At 41.7% G+C, this 17,259-nt stretch overlaps 1 protein-coding gene across 2 annotated transcripts in view; it reads right to left on the bottom strand.

The window, feature by feature from the left end:
• PLAA (phospholipase A2 activating protein) overlaps nt 1–17,259 on the bottom strand; it is a 296,517-nt gene that overhangs the window by 272,971 nt on the left and 6,287 nt on the right. For both annotated transcript variants that reach the window (XM_069240757.1, XM_069240766.1), the window contains exons 2-4: nt 12,753–12,946; nt 5,790–5,890; nt 5,577–5,697 (exon numbers count right to left, since the gene is read on the bottom strand). In XM_069240757.1, coding sequence (XP_069096858.1) covers nt 5,577–5,697; nt 5,790–5,890; nt 12,753–12,946 — 416 coding nt within the window. The remainder of the gene's footprint in view (nt 1–5,576; nt 5,698–5,789; nt 5,891–12,752; nt 12,947–17,259) is intronic.

Raw genomic sequence — 17,259 nt, 5'->3', positions numbered from 1 at the left:
CAAAGGAGTAGTGTTAAGCATTTGTTGTACATACACACAGGCAATAAATGAGGAACACACACTCAAGAGACAATTCCAGGCCAATAGGTTTTTGTATAGGAAAATATCTTTTCTTAGTTTATTTTAAGAACCACAGGTTCAAATTCTACATGTAATACTTTGCATGAAAGGTATTGCAAGTAAGTACTTTAGGAACTTTGAATAATCACAATAGCATATATACTTTTTTTATTACTCCTTGGGGTAGCCACCACCTGGGCAAGAGAGAGGGCCTTCTGGGGGTCACTCCTGCACTGGAGTTCCGATCCTTTAGGTCCTGGGGGCTGCGGGTGCAGGGTCTTTTCCAGGCATCGGGATCTGGGAGTCAGGCAGTCGCGGTCAGGGGGAGCCTCGGGATTCCCTCTGCAGGCGTCGCTGTGGGGGCTCAGGGGACACACTTTTGGTTACTCACAGTCTCGGAGTCATCTGGGAGTCCTCCCTGAAGTGTTGTTTCTCCACCAGTCGAGCCGGGGGCATCGGGTGCAGAGTTGCAAGTCTCACGCTTCTGGCGGGAAACGCTGTTGTCTTTAAGTTGCTTCTTTGGAAACAAAGTTGCAGTCTTGGGTGAACAGGGCCGATGTTCTCTGGAGTTTCTTGGTCCTTTTAGAGCAGGGCAGTCCTCTGAGGCTTCAGAGGTGGCTGGTCCTGGGGAAAGTGTCGCTGGAGCAGTTTTCTTCCGAAGGGGGGAGACAGGCTGGTAGAGCTGGGCCAAAGCAGTTGGTGTCTCCGTCTTCTCTGCAGGGTTTTTCAGCTCAGCAGTCCTCCTTGTTTTTCTCATTATCTCCTCCGGCCTTACCGCCAAAAGTGGGGCCAAAAGTGGGGCAGTGGCCGGAGGGGGCGGGCAACTCCACTAGCTGGAAAGCCCTGTGGTGCTGGAACAAAGGGGGTGAGCCTTTGAGGCTCACCGCCAGGTGTTACAGCTCCTGCGAGGGGAGGTGATTAGCATCTCCACCCAGTGCAGGCTTTGTTACTAGCCACAGAGTGACAAAGGCACTCTCCCCATGTGGCCAGCAACATGTCTTGAGTGTGGCAGGCTGCTAAAACCAGTCAGCCTACACAGGTAGTTGGTTAAGGTTTCAGGGGGCACCTCTAAGGTGCCCTCTGGGGTGTATTTTACAATAAAATGTACACTGACATCAGTGTGCATTTATTGTGCTGAGAAGTTTGATACCAAACTTCCCAGTTTTCAGTGTAGCCATTATGGTGCTGTGGAGTTCGTGTTTGACAGACTCCCAGACCATATATTCTGATGGCTACCCTGCACTTACAGTGTCTAAGGTTTTGTTTAGACACTGTAGGGGCACTCATGCACTGGTGCCCTCACCTATGGTATAGTGCACCCTGCCTTAGGGCTGTAAGGCCTGCTAGAGGGGTGACTTATCTATACTGCATAGGCAGTGTGAGGTTGGCATGGCACCCTGAGGGGAGTGCCATGTCGACTTACTCGTTTTGTCCTCACCAGTACACACAAGCTGGCAAGCAGTGTGTCTGTGCTGAGTGAGGGGTCCCCAGGGTGGCATAAGATATGCTGCAGCCCTTAGAGACCTTCCCTGGCATCATGGACCTTGGTACCAGGGGTTCCAGTTACAAGGGACTTACCTGGATGCCAGGGTGTGCCAATTGTGTAAACAAAAGTACAGGTTAGGGAAAGAACACTGGGACTGGGGCCTGGTTAGCAGGCCTCAGCACACTTTCAATTCAAAACATAGCATCAGCAAAGGCAAAAAGTCAGGGGGTAACCATGCCAAGGAGGCATTTCCTTACACACCTGCACAGCAATGTCCCTGAACATAGCTACGCCTTATTCACACCCATCACTCTCTCTGCCAAATAAAAAAGAAAGAAAGAAACTAAGTAAGTTTACCTAGTTTTGTAGCATTACTCTGAGACCAAGGAGATGGACAACATAAGATCATTATTTTACTGGCGCTAGTCAGTTTTTTTGGTTTTTTTTAAACACTCCAAGGAGTCTCACCTTAGCTGCATTTACAGCTCTGAGGCTGTCTGCCTCTGGTAACAGAGGACATGCACGAGGCTGAAGCACAGAGAGGGAGCTCATAGGACTAGGGTGGTCCTTCTAGGTCAGTGATATTCAAACTGCGGCCCTCCTGACCTTTTCATGCACCCCCCTTAGTGAACAGCAGCACTAGGCTGCTATTTACTCGACATCACTAGCATAAAAAGATGTTAAATAAGCGGGCAATCATTTAAAGGTTAAAAAAGTTAAAGAAAGGAAAGCCTTCATTTTAAAAAGACATCCTGCAGCAAAAGTGACTTCAAAATGTTTCTTTCGTTAACAAGCAGAACCTTTTCACCTTAGTACATCATATTACATATGTGCATTGAGAAATATTTTTTTCACAAGTGTTAGTTTCCAAAAAGAATTTACAAGCAGTCACTCACCACCACACAACAATGTGACTAGTGAACTAAGACGTAAGTCAGTTGTTGTGTCTGAGTGGCCTGGGTTCCTATTATACAGGAACACTATTATAGTTTATTAAACCAAACACAGGACAAGGTTTTGTACGCCGCACATCCTGAAGATGTGTATTTTAAGGCCCTCTTATATGTGATAAAGAAGTAAAAGGAGGGAAGAAAAATATGCTAGTATCACAAAATGTGGTTAAGAGGGGAAGCCGAGATTAATTCTAGGTCTTCTGGCTTCTCATTGTGTAGTTCAGCCACTAAATGTTCATGCTTTGCTGATCCTACACCACTTTAAGGACCCCCTCCCCCAGCTGCTGTTGGCATTAGTGCAGCACTCGGTCACATCACAGACCAAACATTTCCACCCCTGGGAAAATGTTTGCAAGTACTCATGTTCTTGGTATAGAAAAAGAAGGCACTACTTCAGTAGACAGAGAAGGCAATGTCTTCACTCAAGTAGACTCAAATGTTAGCGAGAAGACCCCATGAGAAGTGCAGAAATTACAGTTGTCCCCCCCTTCCTATTGTCAGGCATTTTATGTAGAGGCTCTCAGAAGTGACCACTTGACAGTGAAGCACCAACTTCTATCAAGCTACCCCTTTCATCATTAAGGATTGGCACAGACTTCAGCTTTGCCTGGGGGAGCTGAAAAGCAGAGATGCCCTTCGCCATTAATCCACCGGTTGATTTACGCTCCAACAAGTACACCACTAACATCAAAAACAAGGAAAATTACAATTATGGTGTATCTTTGATGAGGGTATGGAGCAGAAGAAGCCCAAGTCACAGTGGCTGCCTTCTCAGGAAGGCAATCCTCTCCTTACACCTCAGTTGAGCAGCCACCACAAGAACAGTTTGTCAGCAGCCTGAGGAAGGCAAACATGTTAAGGAAGGTCAAGCTACAGACAAATGGAGAGAGAATAAAAGATCTCCGACACTGAGATTATGGTAGGCCAGGATCCAAAACTACACATCAGAAGACAAAAAGATGACAGCATGGTTTTGTACGTTAGAGTATAGCCTCTCAAAAAAAGACAATTCCTTGGCAAAAGTGTCTGAAAACAGAGGGAAGGACAACATTCAGGAAACGTGTTAAGAAGGCTCCAAAACAGGCCACCTGCATGAGATCACCAGGTGACAGCAGATGAACTGCTGGGATTTAAGAACACCAAGTGTCATGTCAATTGAAATGTTTTTGGAAGTTAACAAAAGGCATCTGAATGAGGAAGTGTTTAATAACATCTAGCCCATGTGGAGGTATTTCAATGTCTATCTTTTTTGTACCACAAAAAGCACAACATCTGAGACTTCACATTCAAGCTCTTACAGCCAAACTTTGAAAGGAAAACCTCTTTGCACAGGTTTCACTAGAACATATGTGCATGCTCTTCTGCCATTCTAAGTCTGCTAAAGTACTAATCAAGTGGAAACAGCACAGAACAAAGACAATCCTTATTGCCTTGAACAGGCAATATCATTGGTTGTACCCAGACCTTCAATATTCCTGTCACAAGAACCACACACAAAATGTATTTGTGTAGGATGTTATGGAAGACTCTACACCAAAATCTTTCATCACTGAAATTCTTCTGGATGGCCATATGAAACTTCCTTCCAAAATCTACAAACACCATACAAGAGTCAAAGCTTTCTTTTTGAGAGGTCATACATTTTCTAAAGTAAAATATTTTTTATTTGAGATTTGCAGAAACACAATAAACCAAAGACATGTTAGGAATGGATGGTGCCAAATCTTCTAGATTTTGCTAATATGGGCTTTTAATTTTCCTCTCTAAAAACGTTTATTTGGGGCCTACCACTGCTCATCGCAAAGGTTCTTCTCTGTTATCTACTTTCACTATAGTGACTGAATGTTTTCATGGACTGCATGACATTCTTTCCTGTCAGGAAACCTAAGCAAGCACCCCTTGATAATCCTCCCTACCCTATGGAGATTAAAAATAATTAAATTAAGGATCCATTCTCAGCGATTCAGTGCCTTTGAAACAGTCTATAACTAAACAGATGATAAACATCATTGCTAGCTATCAGATGACATCCTTCTGATAAACTGAAAGCTCATTGCACAAAAGCTAGAGCAACTCCTGTGGCTCTCCACAGTAATGTCCCTAGTACTGAGACTTTAACAGGAAAATCATCTGCACAGCCTTTTTGCTTTATAGCATTTTCTTTGTTTTCAGCTTACTGCCCTGGTTTTCAGAAATCCAAGGTTCAAAAAAGTTGTTTTCTTTAATATTTTTGAATATCAAAGAAGATAACATGAGTGTGAAAGAAATTATGCCTTCTTTGACTTTTAGTTCTCCTTGAAGGATATATTACTTTAAGTCTAAAAAAAACAACCCATTCTGATCTGTGTTAAGTTAGGAATATGGATGGAAATGGCTAAATAGATACTTAATCTGATATTTTTGGAAATAAGGTATATAAAAGTGTTGTGTATTTTGGGGAAACAGAACAGTGTCACAATAGCTCCATTTAAGGCTGATGTGCATTTTCAGTTTCCTACGTTTTCTTTTCTTCTATTGTAAATAGGAATGAATTCAACCAAATGGATTTATACACAGAATGGGGACCAAATTATTTTCTTTAAAAGAATGACTGCTAACAATTAAGTGGCATTACTAAAAGAAATGCAGCCTTTTATAGATATCTGTTTTTTTATAATTCAGTAATGGAATTCTCCCCTGCAATGTATCTAACGATCTCACACATGATGTTATCATATTTATAAACTCCAGGATACTCACTGTGTTGTATGTAAAATTGCGCTTCCTTAAGACAAAGTAGGCTTACTTTTCAAACTATGATGGGCACATCAAAGCATCTTTAGATGATGAACACAGCAATGCCATAGTTTATAATTATGACGTTTCTTAAATGTTTGCAACTTGTGTTTTGGGAATAAGCACAAGGTGAAATATTCCACTGCATAACCCTCCAGATATCACAAAACGCAATGTTTCCAGACATCACGGATATCCCACAGCTACATGAAAGAACATGTAGCTACTGCCACCTAGATGATCGAAACAATGTCAGTAAAATAGACATTTAGATCCTTCTTTCTAAATAGAGACATACTCACCACTGAAGGTTTTTTCACATCGGCCTGCCTTCCAAAGTTTGATTGTTCGGTCCGCTGATCCAGTCAACATCAGACCCTGCTCTGGTAAGATCTTCACTGCCCATACAGCAGCACTGTGTCCCTACATGGAAAGAAAGCAGTCCGGAAGGTTTTTTACTACCTGGAAAATGACAAAAAAAAGACTAAAACAAAATCTTATACTTGTTCTCCTACCTGCAAGGTCATCATACACTTATCATTCAGCCACACCTTCGCAGTAGTGTCCCAGGATCCACTCAGCAGTGTGCCAAATTTCCCAGATGACAGACTGCAAACTGGAAAGCAGAGATCACTCCCATTAATGATTAGATTTTGAAAGCAAATTGTCAGGATCAACCCCCAAACTGAGATCAGTAACAGAATTGGTCAATTAACTAATAAGTTTATGTTTGCCCATCAATCTATAATACACCCTGATCACACTAACCAACAAACATGTGACTATATATATATTTTTTAATCTATTATTTGAGAGCATATTGGGCTCTTTAATCCATTTACAAACGATCCACATGGTCCTTGAAAATAAAATGAAAAACAGCATGCAATGTAAGGGCAATGAGTATTTGGTCTGCTTCCTAGTGAGAATTCTGTATCAGCAGATGTAACATTTGCTGCCCTAATGTAATCATGTTAATGTGTTTTATATCTATCCAAAAGCTGGAAATACATGACTGTAAAAACTTGCTTCTAGGTATACCTTCCACTGTTACCCCCCCAACACCCAGTCCTCACACAGCCCAAACCAGAACATCATACTAATGAAGTACAAGACCAAGTGCAAATACATTTATGTTGTTGAGAAACGTCTGGGCTGCAGAACAAAATGTGAAGCTGTTTGATTTGAGTAGCTTATACAGTCTGCCTATCATCAGCGTTGCCAATTAATCTGGCCTATAAAGATTATTTTTCACATAACCCAAAGCCTAGCCCTCCCCATCAATTTAATTTATTGAGCCAGTCAGAAAATAATCTATTATATCTGGTCCGACAATTTAAATTTAATACCACTGTGCACGACCTCTGCTACACCTGGGATGAGATGTAGTCCAATGACTGCATTACTGGCTTTGGAACACAAACCTAAGGAGTCTTATCCCAGATTTGGTATTTGATCAAAGGAACTGTGTGAATCTGGTGAGATCACATGATTTCTAATTATACCATCTCTCCCTGCCTCAATTCATAAACATGACGAGTCAGGTACCCATAAAACAACAATTTAACAACGATTTATAGTTTAGCCCCAATTAAATGCTTCTTTTTCAACAATCTCTTGAAACAAAGAAGAGCTAAACAAAGCATTTTCAAGGTGTTTCTACCTGGCTTCCTTTTTGCCAATTAGATGTTACAAATATTTTTGGTATACATGTATTTTTCAAGGAAAATAACCTTTCTTTAAACATTGTTTTAAACAAAAAAATCTTAAACAGTAAAAGCTTAGAAGGCTTTGAAAACAGTGTTATGAAATTTCGCCTAAGCAAGGACAATTTGCTGATATATATATTTTTTTTAAGTAACCCTCTAGTGCCAGGTGTTAATGTTGTAATAGGAAACCCCTTGGGTTTTGCGGACATCTTTTTCCTTGATAAAGCAACAAGGTTTGATCACGGAAACATGAAAAGGTATGGCTGCTGTCAAAACTAGATAATATTTCAAGGCAGATACTGAAAGTAAGTGTTAAGAACAGTACGTATGATGCACGTTCCACCCATTAAGTTATTCATAAATGTTAGTATCAACTGTGGAGAGAGATGCAACGATGGGGAAGAAAACTGTAGTGGTTAGCAGAAGACAAAAAATGGGTAAGGACACTGAGGCATCTGGGCACCATGCAGGCAGATATATGGGAAAACAAGCTGAGCACTGAGCCAAAAAGAAAAAGGAGACTGATGCCAGTCAAGCACGGCAAGGTTCAAATACATAAACAAAGCTCAGTGAAAAGGGTGAAGGAGGAAGTCGTTTGGAAGGGGGGGGGGGGTTGCAAGTTGGGATGAAAAGGTGGATATCAACAGGAGTATCAATCACAAATAAAAACCTAGGACGTATAAGAACACACTGCAGTTAAGGTTGAGTGATCCTTGCTCCTCCTTCTCAAAAGCAAAAATACTTATTTTACATGCAGATATTTTGTTGTTAATGTAGCTATTCAGATGTAAGACGCAAACTAAATTTATTGAATGACCATGAACCACCATTTAACTACATAAAAGGCATGGAACACCAAAAAATGTAATCCAAAATAAGCTGAAAGGGAAATAAATTGATGACTTCTGGTGCCAAATGGTATCCAGCTGAAAGGTTCTAGGTGCATAAACCAGTGCTCTTGCCATGTATTTGCAGCGGTCGATCCAGTAACTACATTGTTTTTGAACAACACACAATATCTAAGTAAAGCAATTATACTAATGTTTTAGGTTCTAGTTCCACTTTTGCCAGCGACATCACAGACTTCATAGCACCCCTAGAAGACTTTTATACTCCTAGAAGTTCTTAACTTTCATCTTGAACACCAGTGACCCAAAATGTATAGACCTTCTAGAAATTAATGGGCTCACATATCACACCTATAATACTCTAATTTCTCATTAATCAGCAACATCGAGGTCCACAAGCCAGCAAATATGACCTAGAGAGACAATGCCTTCGGCAGTTTCACCATACCCATCCCACACCAACACAGACCTTGCCACCACCTCACACACCCACAAAAGCATCAAAGAAGACCACTAGACTTCCACCCTCCCTGTGAACCAGCCTTAGCATACCAGCAACTTGCTGAAAGCCTTCAAGAATCTCAAGAGCTGCATCACTGCATGTTCCAACACACTGCCTCTCCTCAAGAGAAACCCAACTGCAAGAACCCAGCCACAGGCCACTACACAGAGGAACTCAGGCTGACGAAATGCAATAGAAAGCAACTGGAGCACAAATGCAGAACAAGCCAAGACATCACAGATAAAGAAATCTTCAAATCTGCCCTAAGATGCTACCACTGGGAGATACAGAACACCACGCACACAGATCGACACCAGAAATAGCAGCAGCAAAGAAATCTTCCCCATCAGCAAAGATTGCACCATCCTTCCTGCAACATGACCACCTTACAAGAGCTTTGCAACAATTTCTCCGAATTCTTCTGTAACAAAATCATCTCCATATACGGCAACTTCCATTTTTAAGCACACCCAGTCACTGATGCAACACAACTTCCCATCACAGTAGAAGAACAAACCATGACCTCCTGGTTTGCTGTCACCACTGTCAAAGCAGCTGCTACAATTAAGGCCATTCACTCAGTGGTCCATTTGACCCTTAACTATTTTTATTTATTTGAGCCTAACAAGGAGCACAAATATTTACATACACATATCAAAAATAAATCCATTACCACATAATTAAACATACCCATCCCTCGACCTAATTTGTATTATAGATAAGAGATAAATGGTCAAAAACTGCCTAACTTCATCCGGAACGTAAAAGCATCAAAACGAGCATCTACCATGGGAACCGGGCATAAACAAAAGAAAACATGTTAAAAGTAAATTGGGATTTACATCACAGACACCATTATTTACTAATGACACTAGCTATTAATATACTTAAAAGTCAATTTTTTTGCTCAGCCAATTATTAACCATAACTGAAAATTTGCTTACACTGAAGCATAGCTTTATACTGCTACATTCCAGTATTAAAAATAGTAGATTTTGAGTACATCGAATCTGAAGCTCTCTAAAAATCAGTAATAACATTTGTTATCTTTCAGTTTTAAAAACACTACAAAAAATTAAAATATGACATAGGGTTAAAGTGCACTGTGCGCAACGTGGACAGAGATTCTATATTTGGCAGTCTGTGGGGAGTTCACACATCTGAATGTCTACTTCATAAAAAATAGCACTTGACCTATTTCCCATCTGACCCTTACCCCCACCATGGCATTACCAAAGAACTTCTACCAATCAGCGTAGCACTAACATCCACCCTCAACACCTCCTTCGACTCAGCAACATTTCTGGACATCTGCAAACACACGCTCCTGCTCAAGAAACCATCTGCGAACCCAGTCACACTTTCCAACGATAGCCCAATCTCCCTCCTACCATATCTGGCAATGGTCTTCACAAAACTAATCAACTGAACACCTCCGCAACCAGCGCCTCAATGGCACACAGCCCAGGTATCGCTCCCAGCACCACCCCAGACAACATCTGCATGTTTCTTGAAAGAGTAGACAACGGCAGCCCTCATCTCCTGGACCTCCTACCAGCATTTGACTGGTGGCCAGTCAACCTCGAACTCGCACCCACTTCCAGCAACCCATGCCAGGATCCTCAGAATCATCATATTCACCAAACTGGGCATGACCGCACAAGTCAATACCGTCACTGCAACCTGCTTCCAGACCATGAAGATGCTCAGGAAGATCTTCAAATAGTTCCGAAGCAGCATCAGAAATAAATGCCACTCAAGCCCTAGTCACCAGCAAGCTGGACTACAGGAACACCCTCTAAACCAGGATCACCAAGCAACTAACTAGAAGACTACAAACTATCAAGGACTCAGCAGAGAGCCTCTTTCGTAACCTCCCACAAAGAACTCACATCACATCACACAGAGCTCCACACATTCCTGATTACACAGATGCATACATTTAAAACTCCTAATACATATATACAGGGCACTACACAAGGTAGGCGCTACCTACCTGAACAGTTGCATCTCCTTCCACCTACCACACATACACCGGCGTTCTGCAGGATTCCAACGCACACAGATCCTACGAGAACACAGAACCAGTTCAGATGGACGGGCTTCCTCTTACATTGCTCCTCAAGTGTGGAATGGCCTCCCACTCCACATCAAAGCCTCTTCCTTTTGTGTTAAATACCACAACAAACCGAAGACCTGGCTTTTCAATGAACCACCTCACCGTATGCAGGACTAGGTACACACATCTGCTCAAAGCCAGGGTACCCATGCGGGTGATTGTTATGTGTATTTGTAAAACAGTCAAACACAATTTGCATCAAAAACACTCCCAATAATATTACTAAATAGGAAGCATGAGCCACAGCTTTTTATTTCAAGCTGTCGATTCACACTCATTAGAGTTCAGCCGATACCTAACTTCATATGCTCACAGAAAAATGTTCTATTAAAATGTCAGGTATATTTAAAGTCGTCCGAGTCCTAGACATTACTGTTTTTCAAACCAATAAGAATTTTTATTTTTGTCAAAATGTGATTAGTCCCAATTTCTCTAACAATGTAGCTATGCTCTTTACCCATTACCAAACTCTGTAGCTCTCTTGGGTCCAGTCAAGCTGAGCTTCTTCAGGGCATTATAAAGAACATGAATAAGTAAGAAAGCAGAACTCTCTACCCGTGCTAGTTCGTATGATAAATAATTTGCATAAAACACTTGTAGCGCAAGTTAAAATCCATTGATAGACAAAACATAAAAAAGGTTTGCTCACATCATCGAAACACTAAAAATAATCCTATAATAACAAGGTTCCCTATAGTTAGTCGTTCCCCAATTAAAAAAAAAAAAAAAAAAAAAAAACGTTTTCAAAATGTCTTTTTCACCCCACATGAAAATATAAAAATTCAAGCCTCATGTGTAAATTCTAAGAATTATCATCATAGTTCAAAGTCTTGTCCTGAACTCTTGTTTTCCATTGTCAGAAATAGTAAATCTTTTGAATTCACTGCAACAGTGCTGAATGACTGGAAATGCTGCTGCCCTCCATGAAAGAAAAGCTATCCTATAAACGTGAAAACATTTTCAAAAATTCCTCACAAATCTGTGGCTACACTGCACATCAAGCCAAGTGTACAGTGTTGGGAGTCAATCGGCAAGTATGTGTATAACTGTTTCCAGCACGCCAACATTACTTTAAAAGCACGCTGTAGAAAGATTGTTCTGCTAGATGCTACTGTGGGTGAAGAAGAGGCTTTGACACAGCCATGTGGGATTCCACACACTTTTAAGACTGTTGTGCTTGGAAAGATATGGGAGGATCTAGGATATTTCAGAGGTTTGTCTTACACTTTCGGATATTTTCCTTTGCAATCGCTTCATCATTAGTTTAGACTGGCTGATTGTTCTAGCACTGCCTGAACGGAGGTTCCGGCCTGTGTTGTACCAAGGAACCATTTTTGGCAGATAGTCACAACCTTTACCACACGGTTTTTATTCTTTCTTTCACTGTGAGCTAGTCCTAACAAGTTGTTGGTGGTTTTCAACAACTTGTAATGTGTTCTTTGAAGAAAAGGTCCGACTTGAAACAGACTCGGCATTTACTTTACTGATACTGTGCTAGAATGGTAATTGTCCGAGTTCTGAAGTTGTGACTTTCTAGTTCATGATCATACCAGAATACAGGCGGTTGGATACTGGGCAGCAATTAGCTGGTACGTTTCTCTACCGGAGGGTACAGTTACTTTATTGTAAGGAGGTGTTCAGCACTCAGATAATATCTGGGACAAACATGTCCCTGCACTCTTTGATAAATGTCATGGGGTAAGGTCAAGCCAGAAAGTTGGCGTTGTTACTTTTAATGTTGTGTGGAACATCTGCTGGAGTCTTGTAGGAGCGAAGGTTATCAATGGGGCCTGGAATGTTGAAGGGCTAACTTGATTGTTAAACTTAATATGATTTCACAGATTAAGGTAGTGGCACATGATGTGTTTCTAAAGCATTCACTTTTCATGACTTTATGAACAAGGTAAAAATCAATGGTTTGGTTGCATGTCACAATAAACAGATATAGATCAACCAAAAATTATAGACACCTACATTCAAAATTGAATCATAACCTGTACAGCTAAGATGTAAAGAACAGCATTAACTACGAGAGGTGATAAGGAATCAATAACCAGACACTAGTAGAAACTTGCATCATTAATTATGAAGAATGAAAGATTGAAATACTTAAAAACACTGCATGAATCATGAGGTGATTATTTCCAGGCTACTTAGTGCTGTTCATTCTTTATTTTCGCAATGTCTTAATCACTATGGTTTTAATCACTTCTACAGCTGTCTGAGACAGCCCTTTGACAGTGCAATTTAAATAGCTAAGAAACCCAAAAGTTACTAACAAAACATAGCAGTGCACCTACCTGTGTTTTTGTGGCCTTTCAGGGTATACAGTGCTATAGGGCTGTCCAGTGTGAAGACACAGATGTTATGGTCATTGCCGCCTGTGGCAATCAGTCCTCGAGGGTACAAGTCACTAGGAGGGATTGTGCACACAGACGATATGAAGTTGGAGTGGCCGCTCATGCAGTGAGCTTCAACAAACCCCCTATCAGCACTAAAAATAGAGATGGATGCATTATTGGTAAGGTAAGAAATGCACACAAATCCAAAGCACCAAACAATCAAGAATGTTTTTCTAAATAACAACTGTTCTACAATTTAACGGACTTAAGACGTATTCAAATGGTTGAGCATTATTGTAGTACTACTCAGTTTTGACCAACCGAAGCAACAAGAGGAATAAAAGAAATCATTAACAGGTCTCTGTTGAAATTAAATGGAAATTTAATGCAACAATGTATGCCTCATCCTATAAGAGAGGTTGTTTCCCAAAAAAACGATGTTGGAAGACAGGACCTAACAAAGCCTGGTCTGTGTAAAATGATAGTTTGTTAGCTGTTTGGGTTTAATTGAAAATAGGAGTTCCATTCAGCTGCAGAATAAATACACGAAGCCTAACAGAATTTTCATTAACTACAAAAATAATGATTACAACATATGTTAACTATGAGGCTGCCAACGCCTTCTTTCTTTGGGGAACAACAAGCCCTTATCCATGCATTTCTGGAGTGTGTTTAATTGTTACTCGTCTTTCAAGAAATGGCACCTTTAGGATTGACGCCACTGGCTGGATCATAGTCACAGAAAATGCAGCTGAACAATTGCAAAAATTACAATATATAGTGCAGTCCAATTCACCTTCTTCAAAAGGGCCAACATGCTACTTCTCAATACAAGGTTCTGCGCACAAAGGTCACAGGAGAGTGACACATTTATAATGTAGGAAAGGATAAGGTACACAAAAATGGACAGATAAGGTACCATGAATATTTGCATTAACAGTCTGCATGAAGAACCTTGGAAAGACCTAGCTTGGTCATCTGTGTCCTCAAATGCAACATGCCAATGTCTGGAAGGCATGTAGCTTTTGCTGTTACCCCGATGAGTGTAAATTAAATTTCACCTGAAATCCCTTTAAACTGAACATTAGCTACACAGTAGTTTTCTCATTCCAATGGTCCTATGTACGCCAGGGGAACCCTGCAACAGTAAAATTAAGCACAGACTAAAACTTTCAAATGGGTCTGGAATTCCCAATACCAAGAGCTGCAACTTTGGAGGCTTGATCCAAAACCCACTCACGCTGCAAAACTAGTCATGCAGTTAATTTCCCTCATTTTCAAGGGCCCGGTTTGCCATGTGTGTGATGATATTTGTGTTTTGACCACTGACTCCACGTTGCACTTAGCCTAGCAGCAGACAGTCACATTAGTGACCACCAACTTCATTTTACCTACTGACTTTATTTTAGCATTAGCCACCGCCAAGTTAAAAGCTGCAAGTAATTTTCCATGCTCACGTTATACAATGTGCTCATGTTTTTATTTTGCATGTTCTTTTCTCACCAAGGGCTTAGGCTGATAAGAATGTACTAGGACGGCAAGGAAGCGTTTGGCTTTGCTTAAGGGCACCTTGGGATTTTGGCCCAGTCCCGACGTGTTCTTTTCAAAGCTGGCCTAAAGTAATCAGCATTTGTTGAATCATAAACTTATGATGAGGGAGTTCCTAGAATTGTCCGTTTGTTCAAAGTATAAGAGGCCGAGACCAGATGGACAGGGGAGTGATTCTGTTCTCAGACATGCTCAGGACGCTTGGGTGTGTCATCCTTTCCGTGAGGATAATTGATCGATCTCTCTCTCTCACTCTCCACAACCGATTCTGGCGATCTGATGCGGATAGGAGGGAGATGAGGCAGATGTCCCCATGCCTCATGGTGATGCATATTTTTTAATTCATTATTTGCTTTGCATTGTAATATGGATACATATATTTGCTGTGTATATTGCAGTGGACAATCATTTGTACATGTTTTCATTTCATTGCTGTGACCATTTGTAAATGTGTGCTTTCAGCATGCTTATCTCCTTTACAAACTGAATTCATAAATGTTTTCTCTAGACTAAAAGCGCATTCCAGAGATTTGTCAATGCAGGAGTGTTTCAGCTCGCTCATTAGTGAAGCAAAACATAATTATGCTGAAAATGAAACATGCAAAAGTGTACTTTTTAAAAAAATTTAAAACAGTTGCGGTTGGGAATGGGGGAGTGGAAGCAACACTTGCCATAGAAACAACACAGGGAGAGCAGGCGGAAACAAGAGGGGAATAGCGGAAGCAACAAAGGAATACCGGAAACACAGAGGGTGGGTGAAATAATAGGGAGAAGCCTACCAGCAAGGGCAATATGGCGGGCATGTAGAAGCAGACGTGAGACAGAACAACAAGGAGCAAAGGGTGAGCGAAGTACATGAAGGAGACAGCTTGAAAACACATCAACTTTCATAGAGCAATTAAACACAAATGAAAAAAGATGTTCTTGAAAACAGGTTGCGAAGGCAAAATCAAAATAGATGTAAAGAGTTTATGCTCCATGGGAGGGACAAACAAGCCTGCCAAGCTGGGAACACATAAGAAGCAAGCAAATGATAGTGACAAGCAAAGCCAGCCAATGTTAAGCAATAGGGGGGCTCCAAGCCCTTGTATGTTCTTGCTGAGGTACAATGTCTCCCAACAGACAGTGCACGCACATTCTAGTAAGCTTTGACCCTATGAAATTAAACATAGCAGTAGTCAGCTGGCTTACAAAGATATTGTACATAGTTAACATTGTTTTACAGTTCCAAAGCTACTTTAGAAGCCACTTACTGATCATCTTGGAGCGATACAAACATGATATGCCCTGCATAAAACCATTCCAAGACAGCCACTCACCAAACACTGCACTTGGAATCCATCTTGGAATGCTATGTATGTGTATGGAATATCACTTATCAATGATGCACTGATACAATGCAGCTAATAAGATTAGAAACAGGATGTCCATCTGGGACTGGTAAAGCAACAATACATCATGAAAAATACCAATCAAAGATGGTCTCCCAATTTGGAAATAGTGGTTGCACAAAAAGCAGCGTAATGCAGATGAAATGAGCATAATGCAAGCAACCAAGTAGGACCATCTGGGAAATCTTGAATGAAAAAGGATGGGGGGAGGTGTCAAGAAGAAAAAAACCTACCCGCTTAAAATCCACATAAGACCAAACACAATATGTAATCTATGAGAAGTCAGGGTAAATGGCAATCGTCTCCAACACAATAGTTTCATTATGCAGTGTCCCCACCCTCAACCTCCGTATTGTCTGCAGAGCCTCCCCCCCACCACACCTGAGAACCGCTCCAGCAAAGTACCCCATACCTCCAAGTCAGTGAGCACCTTGTCATCCCTAAGCGTGCAGTGCATGTGTTGCGCCTCTGCCACACCCCACTCCATTAGGTCCTGTATCCATTCAGGAAGCAATGGACTCCGGGCGCTTATCCATCCAATCACTACCCTGCACCTAGCCAGCACCAATGCCAGTTGAGCTAACTTATATGGAATAGTCTAACCCTGCGGCTTCTGGACCACTCCCAACAGACAAGCCATTGGTGTTGCCTCTATCCCCAGGCCTATCACATCCACAACATCATGCCAAAACCCGCTCACCAGCCTACAAGTCCAAGCCAGATGCAGGAAAGAAGCACCCAACAAGCCACACCTAGGACACCCTGCTCTGTGTCCCGGGTCAATCTTGTTTAAATAACTGGGTGTGAGATACGTCCTATGTACAAAGTTAAAGTGAAGTAACTTAAAAGTGTTATTACATGATACACTACGCACCATGGACAGCGCTAAATCCCAATCAGAATCAGACAGGGGTGCCCCCAGATCCCTCTCCCAGGTCCTGCGACTTACTTCCACTACCAATGATTGGTCCTCCCAGAGTGCTTTACAAAACCAAGGTCATGTACTACTGAGGAAGCCACCGGAGCCACTGGGAAACCACTCCAGCTTAGCATATTGAAGGAATTGGCCAGATCCCACGCCAAACAAGTCCCTGGCCTCGGCAAAAGAGATGAACTCACCAGCAGGATAAAGATCCCCTACTACTTCGCAACCTCCCAATCTCCAGGCTTCCACAGACATCAACTGTTCCATTTCCAGGAAAGGCTGAGGATCCCATATTTTCAATTCCCAGTTGAAGGGAGCCCGTTTAAGCACACGTTTGACTGCCTGCTCCCAAATCCCTGCAGTGAACCTTGCCAAATGGGGAACAGCAGTGGTAGACCGCCCCCGCCATTAAAAGATACAACAGTGCCTGTCTATTCAGAACTCCAGCAAACAATCTCTTCTCCCAATTGTCAGTATATGTCAGCCATTTGGCAGCAAACTGTAAATGCGCTGCATAATAATAATGCACGAGATTGGGAATCGCCAGCTCTCCGCACTCAAGAGCGCCTTGCAAAACCGGCAGAGCCACTCTACTACGTCG

The sequence above is a fragment of the Pleurodeles waltl genome, chromosome 1_2 (assembly GCF_031143425.1).
Source record: "Pleurodeles waltl isolate 20211129_DDA chromosome 1_2, aPleWal1.hap1.20221129, whole genome shotgun sequence".
In the NCBI taxonomy this organism is placed as follows: Eukaryota; Metazoa; Chordata; class Amphibia; order Caudata; family Salamandridae; genus Pleurodeles; species Pleurodeles waltl.
The sequence above is the reverse complement of the archived record's forward strand: the minus strand, read 5'-3'. Positions and strand labels throughout refer to the sequence as shown.